We start from the raw sequence: 14472 nt of genomic DNA on the forward strand, positions 1-14472 counted from the left end.
GTTGAAAATAAAAGGCTGGAAGATAATACCATCAGCAGATGGAGAAGGAGTAACAGTACAGAGGAGTAACACAGGAGCAGTTCTGTGGTGTGATCGAAATATAAGATGGAAGTTTACCTTTAAAAAAAGGCAAGAGATACAATGCCATTAGTCCCACTGAAAATACTCCCCATGCTTTGAATATGTTTATTCTTTTTGCTTCTTTCTGAAGTAGTCATGTAAATTATCTTCCTTGAGTGTCTTAATAAGCTGTGATAAACCAGATGGTGTCTACCACGGCTAAGAGCCATCGATCGATGGGAATATGGACTCTTAAAAACATTCCTGTGAGTCCTCATCCACATCTGGCATGGTGCAACTTCTGTCTCTTCCCCAATGTCAACATGACCACGAAATGGAAACATTCTGGATTGTCTCCGGACATGAGGACAGCCACACAAGTGCTACTAAAGACATGCATTTAAGAACATCTCCAGGGCCAGCCAGATAGCTGAGGGGATTAAAGCACCTGCTTAGGCAGATACAAGGACCAGGGTTCGATCCCCGGTGTGCCATGCCAGCCCCACCCCTGGAGGCGTGCTGAGACAGCGATTGAGACTGGGCGTGGTGGCACACAACTGTAATCCCAGAGCTTGGGAGGTTGAAAACAGGAGGATCACTATGAGTCTGCTCTGTATAGTGAGACCCTATACTAAATACATATTAAAAACAAAAAAGAACGTCTTCTGAACTACTTCAGAAGATAGCAAGAATAATGAGCAAGGTGTGTTTATAGTTAGCAGGAGTATTTTCAGGGCGAGTAAATGTCATGTTTCTTTTATTACAGCAAATTTAAAAAAATTTAACTAGTCACCATATTTTTGATGATACTCATTCTAGCCAACAGAGTTGACTACAAACTAAAACATGTCAGAAGAGATGAAGATGGCCATGACATGTTGTTAAAGGAAATTTTTGATCAAGTATAAACACATATTCAACAAATACAGCCAATAAGATCAAAACATAAATATTACTTGCCATAAAAGGACAGAGGGCCACCGAGTAAGTCATAGTGGGTGTCATGGCTTGAGTTTAGATGTCCCTCCAAAAGCCTCATGTGGTGATAGGTGGACCTCTCAGAGGTGGCAGGATCTAGAGTACATTACTACCTCACGGTTCACTGCTAGCAATTAAGGGTGTGAGTGCTATCCACCCTAAGGGAGCGTAGCCTGGATACAAAGTGAAGGACAGCCAGAGACCTGCTGTTAGTTATGTATAGTTTGTTGCTTATCATCTTCTTCCTGGTATGGATGTCTCTCCTCTGCGATGCCCCTCTGCCACACCACCCTGCCTTGGATCCATCTGACTATAGACTGAAACTTCAACAAACTGTGAGTCAAATAGGCCTTTCTTCCCTTAACTTCTGGGTGTACAACTAAGACTCACTTTGGTACCACAGAAGCAGATTTATTGTTGTGAGTATATCTGACTATGTTATGTAAGAGCCTCTGGAACTGACTTGGGGGGGGAAAGGTTGAAAATCCTAGAGATGCAGGCTGAAAAAGTAGAGCTGTAATGCCTTAGGCTGCATTTCATGGCAGATTCTGGTCAGAGTTCAAAAGATCAGAAGGCTGATAGAAGTAACGTCAGTGAAGTTCAGGCTCTGGAGGTTTCTGCTGGGAAGGACTGCATGGCCTGTTGGGCTGTAGACCATATGTGTTATACTTGGCAGGAAGACTGTCTACATTTTGCTCCTGTTGAGGGACTTTGTCTGCGATTGAGATGAACAGTGGTGGAGTAATCAATCTGGTTAAAGCAATTTCAAGAGCGTTTAATGTTAGGGTGGTGGCATGGCTACTGTTGGGGGATTTTAGCCAGATTTGTGGAGCAAAACAAAGTTTCCAGCAGAATGATTTCAAATGTTGTGAGTTCAGCCAGAAAGGAAGCACAAGAAAAGCTGTAGACTGCAACGAGGGAGGAAAAGAGATCTTGATTTTGAAGAAGGAACAAGAGAATAGAAAAGATACCCTGAGGCCATTATATGAAGACACAGGGACTCCCTCAAAATTGCAAAAGTGAATGAATTTGCTTTGAAAAGTGAGCTCAGAGCACCACCTTCCAGAATGGTGGGGGCATAGTGAAGCTGTTTCTCAAGATTTGGTTCATAGGTCCTTATCCCCTACAGCCAAGAAAGAAAGAAGCCTGACTTAGTAATGCTCTACCTGGTGGCCAACTTTGGCATCATCCACATGGTGCTGGTTTTTGGTTCATACAAAATGCAAGAGTTGTGGGATCCAGAAGGCTTCTATCCAGATTTCAGAAGAAGAACCAGGAGGCCAGGCAGTGTGCCGAAGAGGGCAGATGCTAAAGCTATGATTGTGAAGTCAACAGTGCAAGTGGAGAACCCAGCGGTTTGGAGAAACCAGGAACATAGATCATCTGAAGAAAACTGAAGGGGGGATCAGAACCAGCCCAAGGGAGATCCCATGGGAGCTGCGACCACCACAGTGCCACAGGGGCAGAGCCACCCAAATCCTCCAAAGTTTGTATCTTGTCAAACATTTCCTTGGATGCTGGACATAGAAAAAGAAAAAAAAAAAATTAACCCTGCTTGGATGTGGCCTTGCTTTATTCCTGTTCCTTTCTATCCCTCTCTTTGTACGTTTTGAGATGAAATATCTGTCTTTTATCATTGAATGGTGTAAGTTTTTAACTTCTTTTTCATTTGTACAAGAGCTTGGAGCTAATAGTTTGCCTTAAATCTCACAGGAGTCTTTGGACTTGAATTTTTCAGCAGCACTGAGACTGTTACCACTTCAGCAAGTCTTGGAGAGGGACTAAATGCCTTTTGTAAGAAGAGATGCTCCTGGGTCTTTAAGAGCCAGGGCAGAATGTTAAGGCTTGTGTTTTGACTTGCTCACAAAGCCTAAAGTAGGACTTCTTCAGAGGTGGTTGGATCTAGAGTTTGTGATTGATTCACAGTATAACGTTAAGGGTGTGCATGCTATCTACCCTACAGGAGGTAGCCTGGATACAGGATAATAGGCAGAAAGAGTCTTGCCATAAGCTACGTGTAGTGTGTAACTCACTGCTTATTGTCTTTGGCCTGCCTTGCACTGTTTCCCCTCTGCACTCTGCATGGGCTCTCTGTAGTGGGGATTTTGTCTCAGCAATGAGAAAAGTAATCAAGATAGTAGAGGGCTCCAATGTCTCCCTCTCACAGATAGACATGATGATCAGGCAAAAATGCAACCAAGAAATTTCAGAGTTGAACTACACTATAGATTCTATGAATTGAACAGATATCTACAAAGTATTCTAACAAAAGGAGACTATACACTATTTTCATCAGCCCACAGAATTTTCTCCAAAATAAACCGTTATTGTAGGCCATCAAGCAACTCTGACTGAAAAGAAGTGAAATAATCTCATATACTCTATAGCATCAGATCTTGGTAAAATAACTAGAAATCAATGACAAAAAAAAAAAAGTTGGAAAATATGTGAACACATAGAGATTGAACAATAAGCTGTTTTTGTTGTTGTTGTTGTGTTTGTTTGTTTGTTTTGTATTTTAGGGAAGGGCCTACAGGATGTTCAGGGTCTCACTACTAGATTGGACTCCTAGTGATCCGCCTGTTTACAGCCTCCCAAGTGCTGGGGTTACACGCATGCATCACCACGCCCAGTATCATACCATCTCAGTGTACCTCGGGCATGGGGCCAGCACGGCGGGCCTGGGGATCGAACCCCAGCCCTTGTGCCTGCTTGTAGGCACTTTAATCTGCTGAGTTATTTGTTAAACTGTTGAATGATGAGTGCATCATGGAAGAATCCATGGGACAAGTTTAAAGCATCCTGAAAATAAACCATAATGGAAGCAATAACGTATCAGAATTGGCAGTACATGAAGCAAGTCCAAGAGAGAAGTTTATATCTATGAGTGACTCCATTAGAAAATCTGAGCAATCTCAAATAAATAACACGATGATGGGTTCAAATGTCATAGAAAAAGAAGAGGGAAAACCAAGCACCAAAATCAGTAGAAGAAAATAAATAATAGGTAGCAGAGTGTAAGTTAATGAAATTAAGACTAAGGAGAAAAGTACAAAGAATCAATGAGGTGATTATTTGAAAAGTCCTCAATAAAATCAAAATAAAGAAGGCTCACACCCACACCGACACAATGAGAAATGAGAAAGGGGAAATTACCACCAACATCAGTGACATGCAGGACATGCCTAGAAATTATTTTTGAAACCTTGCAGTCCAATATATCATAGAATCTAGAAGAAATGGCTGGATTTCCAGGTGCATAACACCTATCAAAATTGAAGAAGATACAATAAATCTAAATGAATGCATAATATGTAATAAAATTGATAGAATAATAACTCTACCAATGAAGAAAATTCCAGGACCTGATGGGTTCACCGTTGAGTTTTATTAGACCTTTAGAGCATAACTAACACCAATGATTCTCAAAAATTTCCGTGCCCCAGAAGGGAAAAAAATGCTTCCACATGCATTCCATGAAGTCAGAATTACCCTGACGCCAAAATATGACAAGGACTCAACATAAAATAAAACTATGCAGGGGCCAGGGGTTTGATTCCTGGGCCCGCCATGCTGGCCCTGCTCCCGGGCTGCACTGAAACAGTAATTGAGACTGGGCATGGTGGCACATGTCTGTAATCCCAGCTCTTGGGAGGCTGTGAACAGATGGATCATTATAAGTCCAATCCAGTAGTGAGACCCTGAACACGCTGTAGACCCTCCCTAAAATACAAAAAAAAAAAAAAGAAAAGAAAAAAAAAGAAAACTACACTAATACTCCTAATGAATATAGACACAAAACTCCTAATAAGACCCTTGCAAACAGCATTCACCAATACATTTTTTTTTTTTTTAAAAATCATTCACCAGGACCAAACTGGTTTCAACCCAGAGGTGCAAAGATAGATGGTTCAAAATACACAAATCAACAAATGTAATACACTACATAAGTAGAATAGAGGATAAAAGTCACATAACTATCTCAATAGACACAGAAAAAGCCTGTGGCAAAATCCAGCATCCTTCGTGATGAAAGCCCTAACAAAAATAAATACAGAAGGATTTTATCTCAAACTGATATAAGCCACAGTTGACAAACAGCTAACATCATACTGAATAGAGAAAAACAAAGCAGTTCTTCTCAAATGAGGAATGAGGAAAGAGTGTCTATACTCACTATTCTTGTTCAATACGTTACTTGAAACTTCAACTAGAGTAATCAGGCAGGAGAAAGAAATAAAAGGGATGGGAACAGAAGAAATATGCTGAGCTGTCCCTTTCTGCAGGTGACATGATTCATTATATTCATGATCCCAAAAGACTGACAGGAAACTTCTAGAAATGATGGATACATTCTGCACACTGGCAGGATACAACACACACACACACACACACACACACACGAAGTGGTAGTGTTGCTAGGGCCGGGAAGAGAACTCTGTGGACTAAGTACTTGCCTATCAAGTGAAAGGCCCTGAGTTTGAGCCCTGGTAACCATAAAAAAAAAAAAAAATTAGTAATGTTGCTGTACCAGTAGAGAGCTCACTGAGAAGAGAGCGCTGAACAATTCCACTTATCATAGCTTCAAAAAATTAATTATCTAGGAATCAATACAACTAAAAATGTGAAAGATCTCTATAATGAAAATGACATCGCTGAAGAGGTTAACCTCAGAAAATGGAAAAATTCCTTATATTTGTGGACTGGAAAAAAGACTTTTGTTAAAATGACCATTTTAGTAAATATGGTTTTCAGATTCAGTACATATGTTTCTTTCTTTTGTGTGTGTGTGGTTGTAGGGAAGGGTGGGTGTACAGGGTGCTCAGGGGCTCACTACTAGATCAGACTGGTAGTGATCTGCCTGTTTACAGCCTTCCAAGAGCTGGGATTGCAGGTGTGCGCCACCACGCCCAGTCTCAACAGCTGTCGCAGTCTGCCCCGGAGGCAGGGCCGGCATGGCAGGCCCGGAGATCGAACCCCCGGCCCCTGCACCTGCTTGCAGGCACTTTAGTCCACTGGGGCTATTTGGCTGGCCCTTCAGTACATTTCTTATTCTGCAAAAAATATCTTCATAGAGTTAAAGAATAGCCTAAAATGCGTATGAGGTCAGAAAAATAAAAAAAAATACCCAAACCAATCTTGAGCAAAAAGGGCAATCTTGGAGGTGATGATACCAGAGTCAAATTGTGCTCCAAAGCTGTAGTAACAAAAGTAGCATATAATATTCACAGACACACACACACACACACACACACACCACGACACACACACAGTACACCAATGCATAGAACAGAAGACCTGGAATCAACCCTGTGTACCTATAGCCATCTGATTTTTGACAAAAGGCAGACAGTAATACCCTGGAGGAAAGGCAGGCTCCTCCAGGGCGCTGGGCAAGCGGGATATCTACTTGCAGAAAACTGAAACTAGATCCGTATCTCTCACTGTAGAGGGGTATCAAACCACAATGGAACTCTGAGGTATAAAACCAGAAACTCCGATCCTGCTGGAAGATAGCATACAGGAAGCACTCGAGGCCACAGGGACAGAGAAAGATTTCCTGAATGGGACTCTAATGCCATAGAAAATGATGTCAAGAATCAACAAATTAGATTACATCAAATTCAAAATCTGCTGTACAACCAAGGGAGCAACAGAGGGAGTTACCACCTACTGAGTAGGAAAAATCCTTTGCTACCTGCTCACGTGATGGAGTCTATACCTAGACGATATAAAGAACAACAACAGCAAAAATAGTTCCCCTGAGCCACTCAAATAAAAAATGGGCGAATGAACCAGAGAGACATTTTGCAAAAGAAGCAGACTGCCCAATAAGTATATACAAATATTCCATATATTTAGTTATTAGAAAAATACAAATCGGGACCACACTGAGATCCTGTCTCTCCTCAGCCACAATGGTTATCACCACAGGCACCAAAAGCAATGAATCCCGGTGAGAATGTGGAAGGAAAACAGGCTCCCAAGAGCTGGGATTACGGGTGCGCGCCGCCACGCCCAGCCTCATCAAGTCTTTTGCATCGCTGGTGGGATAATTAACCCGCCATTTGGAAAGCAATACTGAGTTTCCTCAAAAATCTCACAATAGAAATGCCATGTGCTTCACCTGGATCACCTGTAGGTATGATCCTGAATGAATTCTATAGCACTCTATGAATGTGCATGTTTATGGCAATGCAATCCCCAATCTCTAAACTGTGTAAACAGCCTGGATTGCTGTGAATATATGAATGCATACTGAAAGCGTAGTATGCAAATATACTCGGTGGAGTACTATACAGCCAGGAAGAAGACCGAGCTCATGATATCTATAGAGAAATTGACAGAACTGGAGAATATTATGGTAAGCAAAGTAAATCAGACCCCAAAAGTTAAATGTCTTGTTTTTATCTCATATATGAGAAACCTGAAATATGAATATATGAATAGGATAAAGGAGTGAAAAACTGGAAGATACATTCTTAGAAATGGGAAAGGGAAGCAGCGAGGGGCCAGGAAAAGAATGAGATAAAAGTGACTGAAAGCCATCAAGGTGCGGTACCTGCACGTGCCACGTTCCCCAGGGAGCATCACTATTCTGATTCACAAGCACTCAAAAAGGAGCCTTACTGTCCTGTCCAGCTTATTTCCAGCGATAGCGCCTCAGCAAAGCCTGTGCCGATTGGTTCTATATAGACCGGAAATCATTCTCTCCTGCTGCTGATTCCGACCAAACTTGCCCGTACGCTGCAGTTTCTCTGGTCTCTGTATTCTCTGTCCATTTGACTCCAGGCTCCTTGCAAGCAGGGGCGCTGCCTCACCAAGCGGCCTCCGGGGTCGTCCTACAGATGCCACATGGCTCTCTCAGTTCTAGGTCCAGCTGCTGTCACTCGGAAACAATGTGTGTTTCAGGCAAGTTCTTGAAAACTGAAAATGACATTGACCTACAGCAAACTAAAAGGGCCACGCAGAATAAAGGCCAGAAACAAGTATTCGTCGCACTATTAAACGGCCAAATACTACTTTGTGAAGGCAGGAGGAAAAGCCTCTGTAGCTGATGGACGGACCCAGAGGCAGAACTTGAACGTCCCTCGGCCACGGAAGCCACTGCTGTCGCGTCTCTCGTGAAGAGAATGAAATTCAAAAGCTGCAACGGAGCCCCAGGCAGCTCTTCCCACCGACATCGCGAGAGTTTGTGTGGCTCAGTGTCCCTGAGAACCGAGTCCCTGTCACGGACGTGGGCACCTTCTCGCTTTACTGTCCTGCTCACGGGCAGGCTTTCCTTGCTGAGGGATCCAGCCGAGGGCAGGCGGTTAAGCCTGGGACTTCCACGCACTGCTCAAAATTTAATTCACCTGGGAAGCTTCCGCAACTACTGCCACGCAGATCACGCCCTGACCAATTAAATCAGATCTGGTGGCGAGACAAGCCAGCTGAGGGGAGTCTGTCAAGATCCCCCAGGTGATCCCAGCGTGCAGCAGAACTGCAAATTCTAGCACGGGCTACATGTTCTCTCAGCTGCTGAGAGGCGCGTGTCATGTTCCAATCTGGCCACTAGATGCCGCTACTGCCCGAAGACGGGAGGAGAAGCTTACTGGTTCTTTTCCTGATGAGGAAAGAGAAGAGAAATCACTTTGCGTTGATTGCTTTTGGCGGAGCAATATGCTGGAGCAGCGAGTCTGAATGCAGAATAATTAAATCACCTGCTGAATTAAGTTTAAGGAGTGAGGCTGCTTTTTGTTATGTTTAGGGAGCTGCTTAGTGCAGGCGGACTGCTTTGGAGGGAGGCTGGCAGGCTGGAGGTCAAGGCATACGGGGAAAGCAAAGATGTGTAGGAGGCAGAGATCCTCGAGTGCCTTGGGGACTCTGTGCCCCGCCTGCGCCCGTCACCTGGGGCTTGCTGCCCACTTCTCGCTTTTCCTGCTGTCCTCATTTCCTGTCTCCCTGTTGACCTCCCTGAGGTCCTGCGGCCAGAGACGGATGGGTGCACCGCGGCCCCACGCAGCCTCCCAGTCGCACTGCGAATCTCCTACAAATGTGCACGGCGTACGGAAGAACGCGGAGGGGATGTGGGCAGAAGCCTGGGTGACTGAGCTTCGGTGCTGCGACGGCTGTGAGGACAGTGGGTCGTTCTCGAGCGGCTTTCCTACTGGTGTGAATTCATGCTTCTCCACACGGGCAAGCCACGAGGTCATAGTAGCTTATCCAGCCTGAGCGTGCTCGGCTGCTTCAAACAGCATATTAATGCTTTTAATAAGAGCAACAAGGAATCAAATCTTTCCAATTCTTTCATATTCTTTTGCAGAGTTTGCAAACTGTTCAACAAGCTCTTTAACGATTTCTTAAGAAAATAGTACATTTCACAGTCTTCTAAAGACCAGCACAGCCTCTTTTCTCTCTCCTGATGCTGCAGTTTGTCACTGAGCTCGGCGGTTGCTATTTATTACTGATAGATCAATTTCTGCAAACAGCATCACTCATGTGAATTCAGATTAAAAAGCAAACAAAGAATACAACGCCACGCCAGCCCCTACTGCTTTCCGCAGATTCGCGCAGCTGCCGTGTAATTGTCAGGGCGGGATCCATCCACAAATGTCGTTCTCGCTTAGGAAACGGCCCGAGAAGAGATTCTGTCCCAGTGTTACCCTGACCTCTTAGGGCCCTACAGGGATACAGGTAAAGACGTTTCCGGACCAATCAGCCCCTGGGCAGGTCTGAGCGGCTGCCCTGACACGGGAGGACTCACCAGCTCTCTGTAGAGTGGGTCCAAGGTAAACCACAGGGCCACCGCACACCGCTGGCCTCTGGTGACGGCCCTCACACCATGCGGGTTCTCTCCTCCAGAAGAGAAGCTGATCATCCGCCCACACTTTGGCTTGATAGAGGCCTGAGAAAGACAGAGAAAAGTAAGGCTTCCGATCCTCATACCGTGACCACGTCCCTCCATGGAACCATTTGGGCTATGGTTTAACCAAAGAGTAACAGCATCCTGGCTTTAAGGGATCACATGCCTCCGTTTTCTTATCATTAGAACAAAGGTTCAGTCAAAATAATACCTACATCATGAAATCATGTTTTGTGATACTGGGGATTGAACCCAGGGCCTCTACACTGAGCTACAGTCTCAGCCCTTTGTCATTTTATTTTGTTTTTGCAGACAGCACCGCACTAAGTCGCTAAGTTGCCCAGGCGGGGCTTGGAGTCACTGCGTTCCTTTCTCAGCAGCCCCCAGAGTTCTGGGGTTACCGGACTGAGCCACTGTGCCCAGCGAATAAAATAAGGACTCCAAGAAAACTGCGCGGCGCACCCCCCGCACATGGTAATTGCTCCACGCGTGCTGTTCACTGAACCTACAGACAAAAGGGCAAAAAGTCTCTTTGAATTCACTTGTGGAGCTCTAGCACAGACACAGCACCCGTGTGTCAGGTAGGCCTAGGCTTAATGTTTGTGACACGACAAGGAGGGGAAGGTGATATCCAGTTTTGTTTGTTTGGCGGAACCGGGGATTGAACTCAAACCCTTGCTCTTGCCAGGGAAGTGCTTATTCCACTGAGCCATCTCCCCGGCCCCAGCTTCAGTTCTAATAGTGGTCTAGGTGGTGGTTACATGGGTGCCCCACTTCTACTTCTTTACTTGAATATTTCTGTTTTATGTAATCCTTGCAATCCAAAGCTTTTCCGAGCCAAGTGGAATCCCACAGGACGCGGAGTTCCCCGGGCAGTGCTCCTGGGCCGCAGGGTACTGCTGGGCTCTACATAGGCAGTGCTATAAAACACTCCCTCGTGGTGGTGGCCGAGTGCAGGCCTCCAGTGCGCTGGGCTGACGGACACAGCACCTCAAAGCCTCTCTGCAATGCTCCAGTGGGGAAGCCCCCACATTTAGGCAGGAGAGGGACAAGCAGGCACTCCTGGGGAGAGGCTGCAGGAGACAGAACCACCAAGAACATCCCGCAAGCTTGAACGACTGGGTATGAGGGGCCTCAGTTTTGCATTTAAAGATGCATCCAATGTGCGCAGAGCCCACTCCTGTCTCCTCGGGGGACACTGACACATTATTGGGTCTACTGTAAACTTAAAGTAAGGCAAAGGTAAAGGATAGTACTAGTTGTGCTTCATGGTAAGACAGGCAGCTTAAGCTCACTTTTTTCTGAACTGATTTCAACTGGAATATGCTCATTAGAAGAATGTCTTCTCTCTGGGAAAATGAGAAGAACATCTCAACCTTTTGTTTTGTGGCCAGCTCAGCTCACCCCGGGGGTGGGGATGGCGTGGCATACGGTACCGGGGATTGACCCACCATCGTCTCTGAGTGCTTCGCCTAAGCTTGCCTAAGCAGGCGCTTTACACCGCTGAGCTATCTCACCGGCCCCTCAATATTTTCTTGAAGTCTATAAATGATACATAAAATGGATACTCCCACAAATGCCATGGTGCGTGGAAAGTCAGACGTAGGGGGCGCAGTCAGAGGCTTGTGCATGTGTGCGTGTGTGTATGTACCTATGCATCTGCATGCCAGTGTGTGTTTGTGTGCTTCGTGTGTTGTGTAGGTGGCTAGTGAGGGGAAGCACGGAAAGGAGCAGTCGGTCTCCAGCTTTCTCCTGGTCACTATCATTAAAGGGTGCTCTGGGCCCTGTCCAGAGGAGCCTTTCATCAGCAGCTCTGTCAGGCTGGCTTCTGCTGCCAACCTGGCCTCTCCCGGCCAGTGATGCCTTCAGCTGGCGGGTTCTTCCCAGAGAAAGAACTTCCTGTGTATTATACTATCCAAGAGTGGGGACGGGACAGTTGGGTGCTTTGTCTCTCGTGCAATCAGAAGTGTGAAGAAGCTTGGGACAGTTTAGGAAAACAGGCCATGAAGTGCCTGAGGCAGTCTGCACTGATGACCGGCGTGTGGCTGACCAGGCTTGTGAATAAGCGGCTATCACATGGGGGGGGGGGGGGGGATGGACACACCTGTCACGCGTCAGCACATGGCTGAAGGCTTGATTCAATGCTTCTAAAAATAGTCGCACCATTTCTTAAAATTATTGATCTCCAAAAGGAGAACATTTTCTGCTTTCATATGTTTATAAACCAGAGTTCCAGTAAACTGAGCTCAAACTGATGAGTATTTCAGGGATCCAAACACTGAACAGTTCCAACTAAGACCACTAGGTGGAGAAGAACCAAAGAAATCTCGTTTCTGATTCCTGATTTTCATGCAAGATGTATAAAACGCGAACATTTTTTTACCTCTGTTTCAGGGTTAGCAGAAATCAAAACTAAAATACTTTCTACACACAGCTCTTCTAAAAGTGAGAATCGTGTATTCTTGGGTATTGGAAATTGAACTCAGGACATTATGCTTGCCGGGCAGGAGCTTCCGCCACTGAGCTGCATCCCTAGCGCCCTTGTACAGACATTTTAAATGATCTGGTTCATCAACTTTGATTTTATTTCACAGATGATTAAAATCAGACAATTTCCATATTAATACTGAATCTTTCAGAAAATTCTGAAGTATCAGGACATTCTAAAAATGAATAACTATATCCAAGTGCTTGGAACATTTTTCTTACTTCTAGCAATTTTCTGGGAAAATTTCAATGATTATCCTGATAGGAATTCTCCTTAAACCCAGTAATAGAGTTATTAATAGCACTTGATAATACCACTGAAGTTTGCCATATGTGATCATAGAGTAGAAAATTACGTAAGTTATGAGGGCAAAAGTTAAAATTTATAGTTTCAGAATTGCAAGGGCAAGCCTGAGGTATATTGTATACACGTGTCCCAACTACTTAGATTTTGTATAAAAGAAATTTATACCTGATGATCTACTTATTATTTAATTTCCTCAACTGGAAAATTGTTTTCCTATCACGGGGCACGCTCTTTGGCTTAACGATCAAAAGACACTAATTATTTCACTTCCAAGTGTTAAGTAGGCCGGATGTCCTGTTGGCACTGGATCGCTTAGGCAGGCAGTGGTTGCACGTACCATGAGATTTCCTTCACTGTGGGTAGGGATGCCGATTCACAGCATTACCACCTACACTTGCAGTGACGTATGCCCATACATACACGTCCACGTAGAATAGATGCGTTCACTTGGGTGAGTAGGGATTTAGACACGCATGCTCAGTCCGCGTATGGAGAACACCAAGTTACGTGCAACTATTCCGTATGATCATTTGACTTGTTCCATACTTGGGTAACTTAGGAATTGACATGTTTACATTTCTATCAGATTACTTGAAAAAGAATCAGAAGATCTCGGTTTCAGTTCCTAGTCTACTTGGGGTTACTATACAAACACAATCAAATCCTTAAGAACTTGATTATTTAATCTATGACTCTCTAAAATGGACTAATATATATATATATATGGGGTGCCCCCTCCTAACATTTTATGATCTACACATTTCATGGACTCGCTTGCCTCTTAAATTCTTGAGCTTGTGAAATCCAACAGCCTGCCTTCCCCTGGAAAGATGGCAAGACCGTGAGTAAAAGACTAAGTAACTTTGTGGGCAGTGGGATACTTACAGTCACAGTCTTAGCATCCATTTCAGTGAATATGAATTCCCCTCCTTCAAAGTCATCGTTCATATACAGGAGAGCACTGCAACAGTGGAGGGAAAGCTGTTCAGACAACTAAACGCGGGCCACATCCTCACGATAGAATGCTAAAGGCAGATGGGAAACAGGCTGGCCTGACCAATCAGTTGTCTTTGAAGTAGACACTGAAATCATTGACCCTCTGAAGCCTTGACGGTAAGATCAAATGAAGTATGTGTTATATCCCTGAGGTATTTATTGATTCTACATACGTGAAAGACTTAATTATATCTTAAACTTCCTCTCAGTTTGCAATTCCTCCAAAGAATTACCAACTACATTGGATTTAATGAAGCCATCTGAACTCAGCCTCATTGCTTATAGCTTTCTTCGCATATAAGAATTACTCTAAAGGAGATTTAAAAAAAAATAGCTGGAGAGCTCCTCATGGCCTAGCTCAGACTTGCAGTAAAGGGGGTGAGCGATAAACTGAACAGGACACAGCACAGCAACAAATAACATACTATCACACACAGAGAGACTATAATTACTGTTTATTCTCATCCTATGTACAGATATTTTTTTCCGTAAGACAGAATATTATTTTATTTTGAGTTTCAAATTTCTTACTGATGAAAAGTGGACACAGTTCTTCACAGGAGTGACTAACAAATAGCTGATGTGATACTATGGTTTGCGATTTTGCAAGGGGCAACAATACAATACAGGACATTTAATTCTAAGATTATTCTATAATAATCACCCAAAGAATCATATACAGAGAGTACAGAAAATCTTTCCACACAGTTAAGATCAAAGCTTCCAGCTGAGGGCCTCAATTCTATGGTAATGTCTTGCATGAGTCCAGATGAAGACCTGGAGCCCATGACAATGTCCC

At 44.3% G+C, this 14472-nt stretch overlaps 1 protein-coding gene across 1 annotated transcript in view; it reads right to left on the minus strand.

The window, feature by feature from the left end:
* P3h2 (prolyl 3-hydroxylase 2) overlaps positions 1-14472 on the minus strand; it is a 174467-nt gene that overhangs the window by 4055 nt on the left and 155940 nt on the right. The window contains exons 12-13 of the mRNA XM_023700931.1: positions 13563-13670; positions 9785-9925 (exon numbers count right to left, since the gene is read on the minus strand). Coding sequence (XP_023556699.1) covers positions 9785-9925; positions 13563-13670 — 249 coding nt within the window. The remainder of the gene's footprint in view (positions 1-9784; positions 9926-13562; positions 13671-14472) is intronic.

This window comes from Octodon degus, unplaced genomic scaffold (assembly GCF_000260255.1).
Source record: "Octodon degus isolate 3935 unplaced genomic scaffold, OctDeg1.0 scaffold00128, whole genome shotgun sequence".
NCBI lineage: Eukaryota > Metazoa > Chordata > Mammalia > Rodentia > Octodontidae > Octodon > Octodon degus.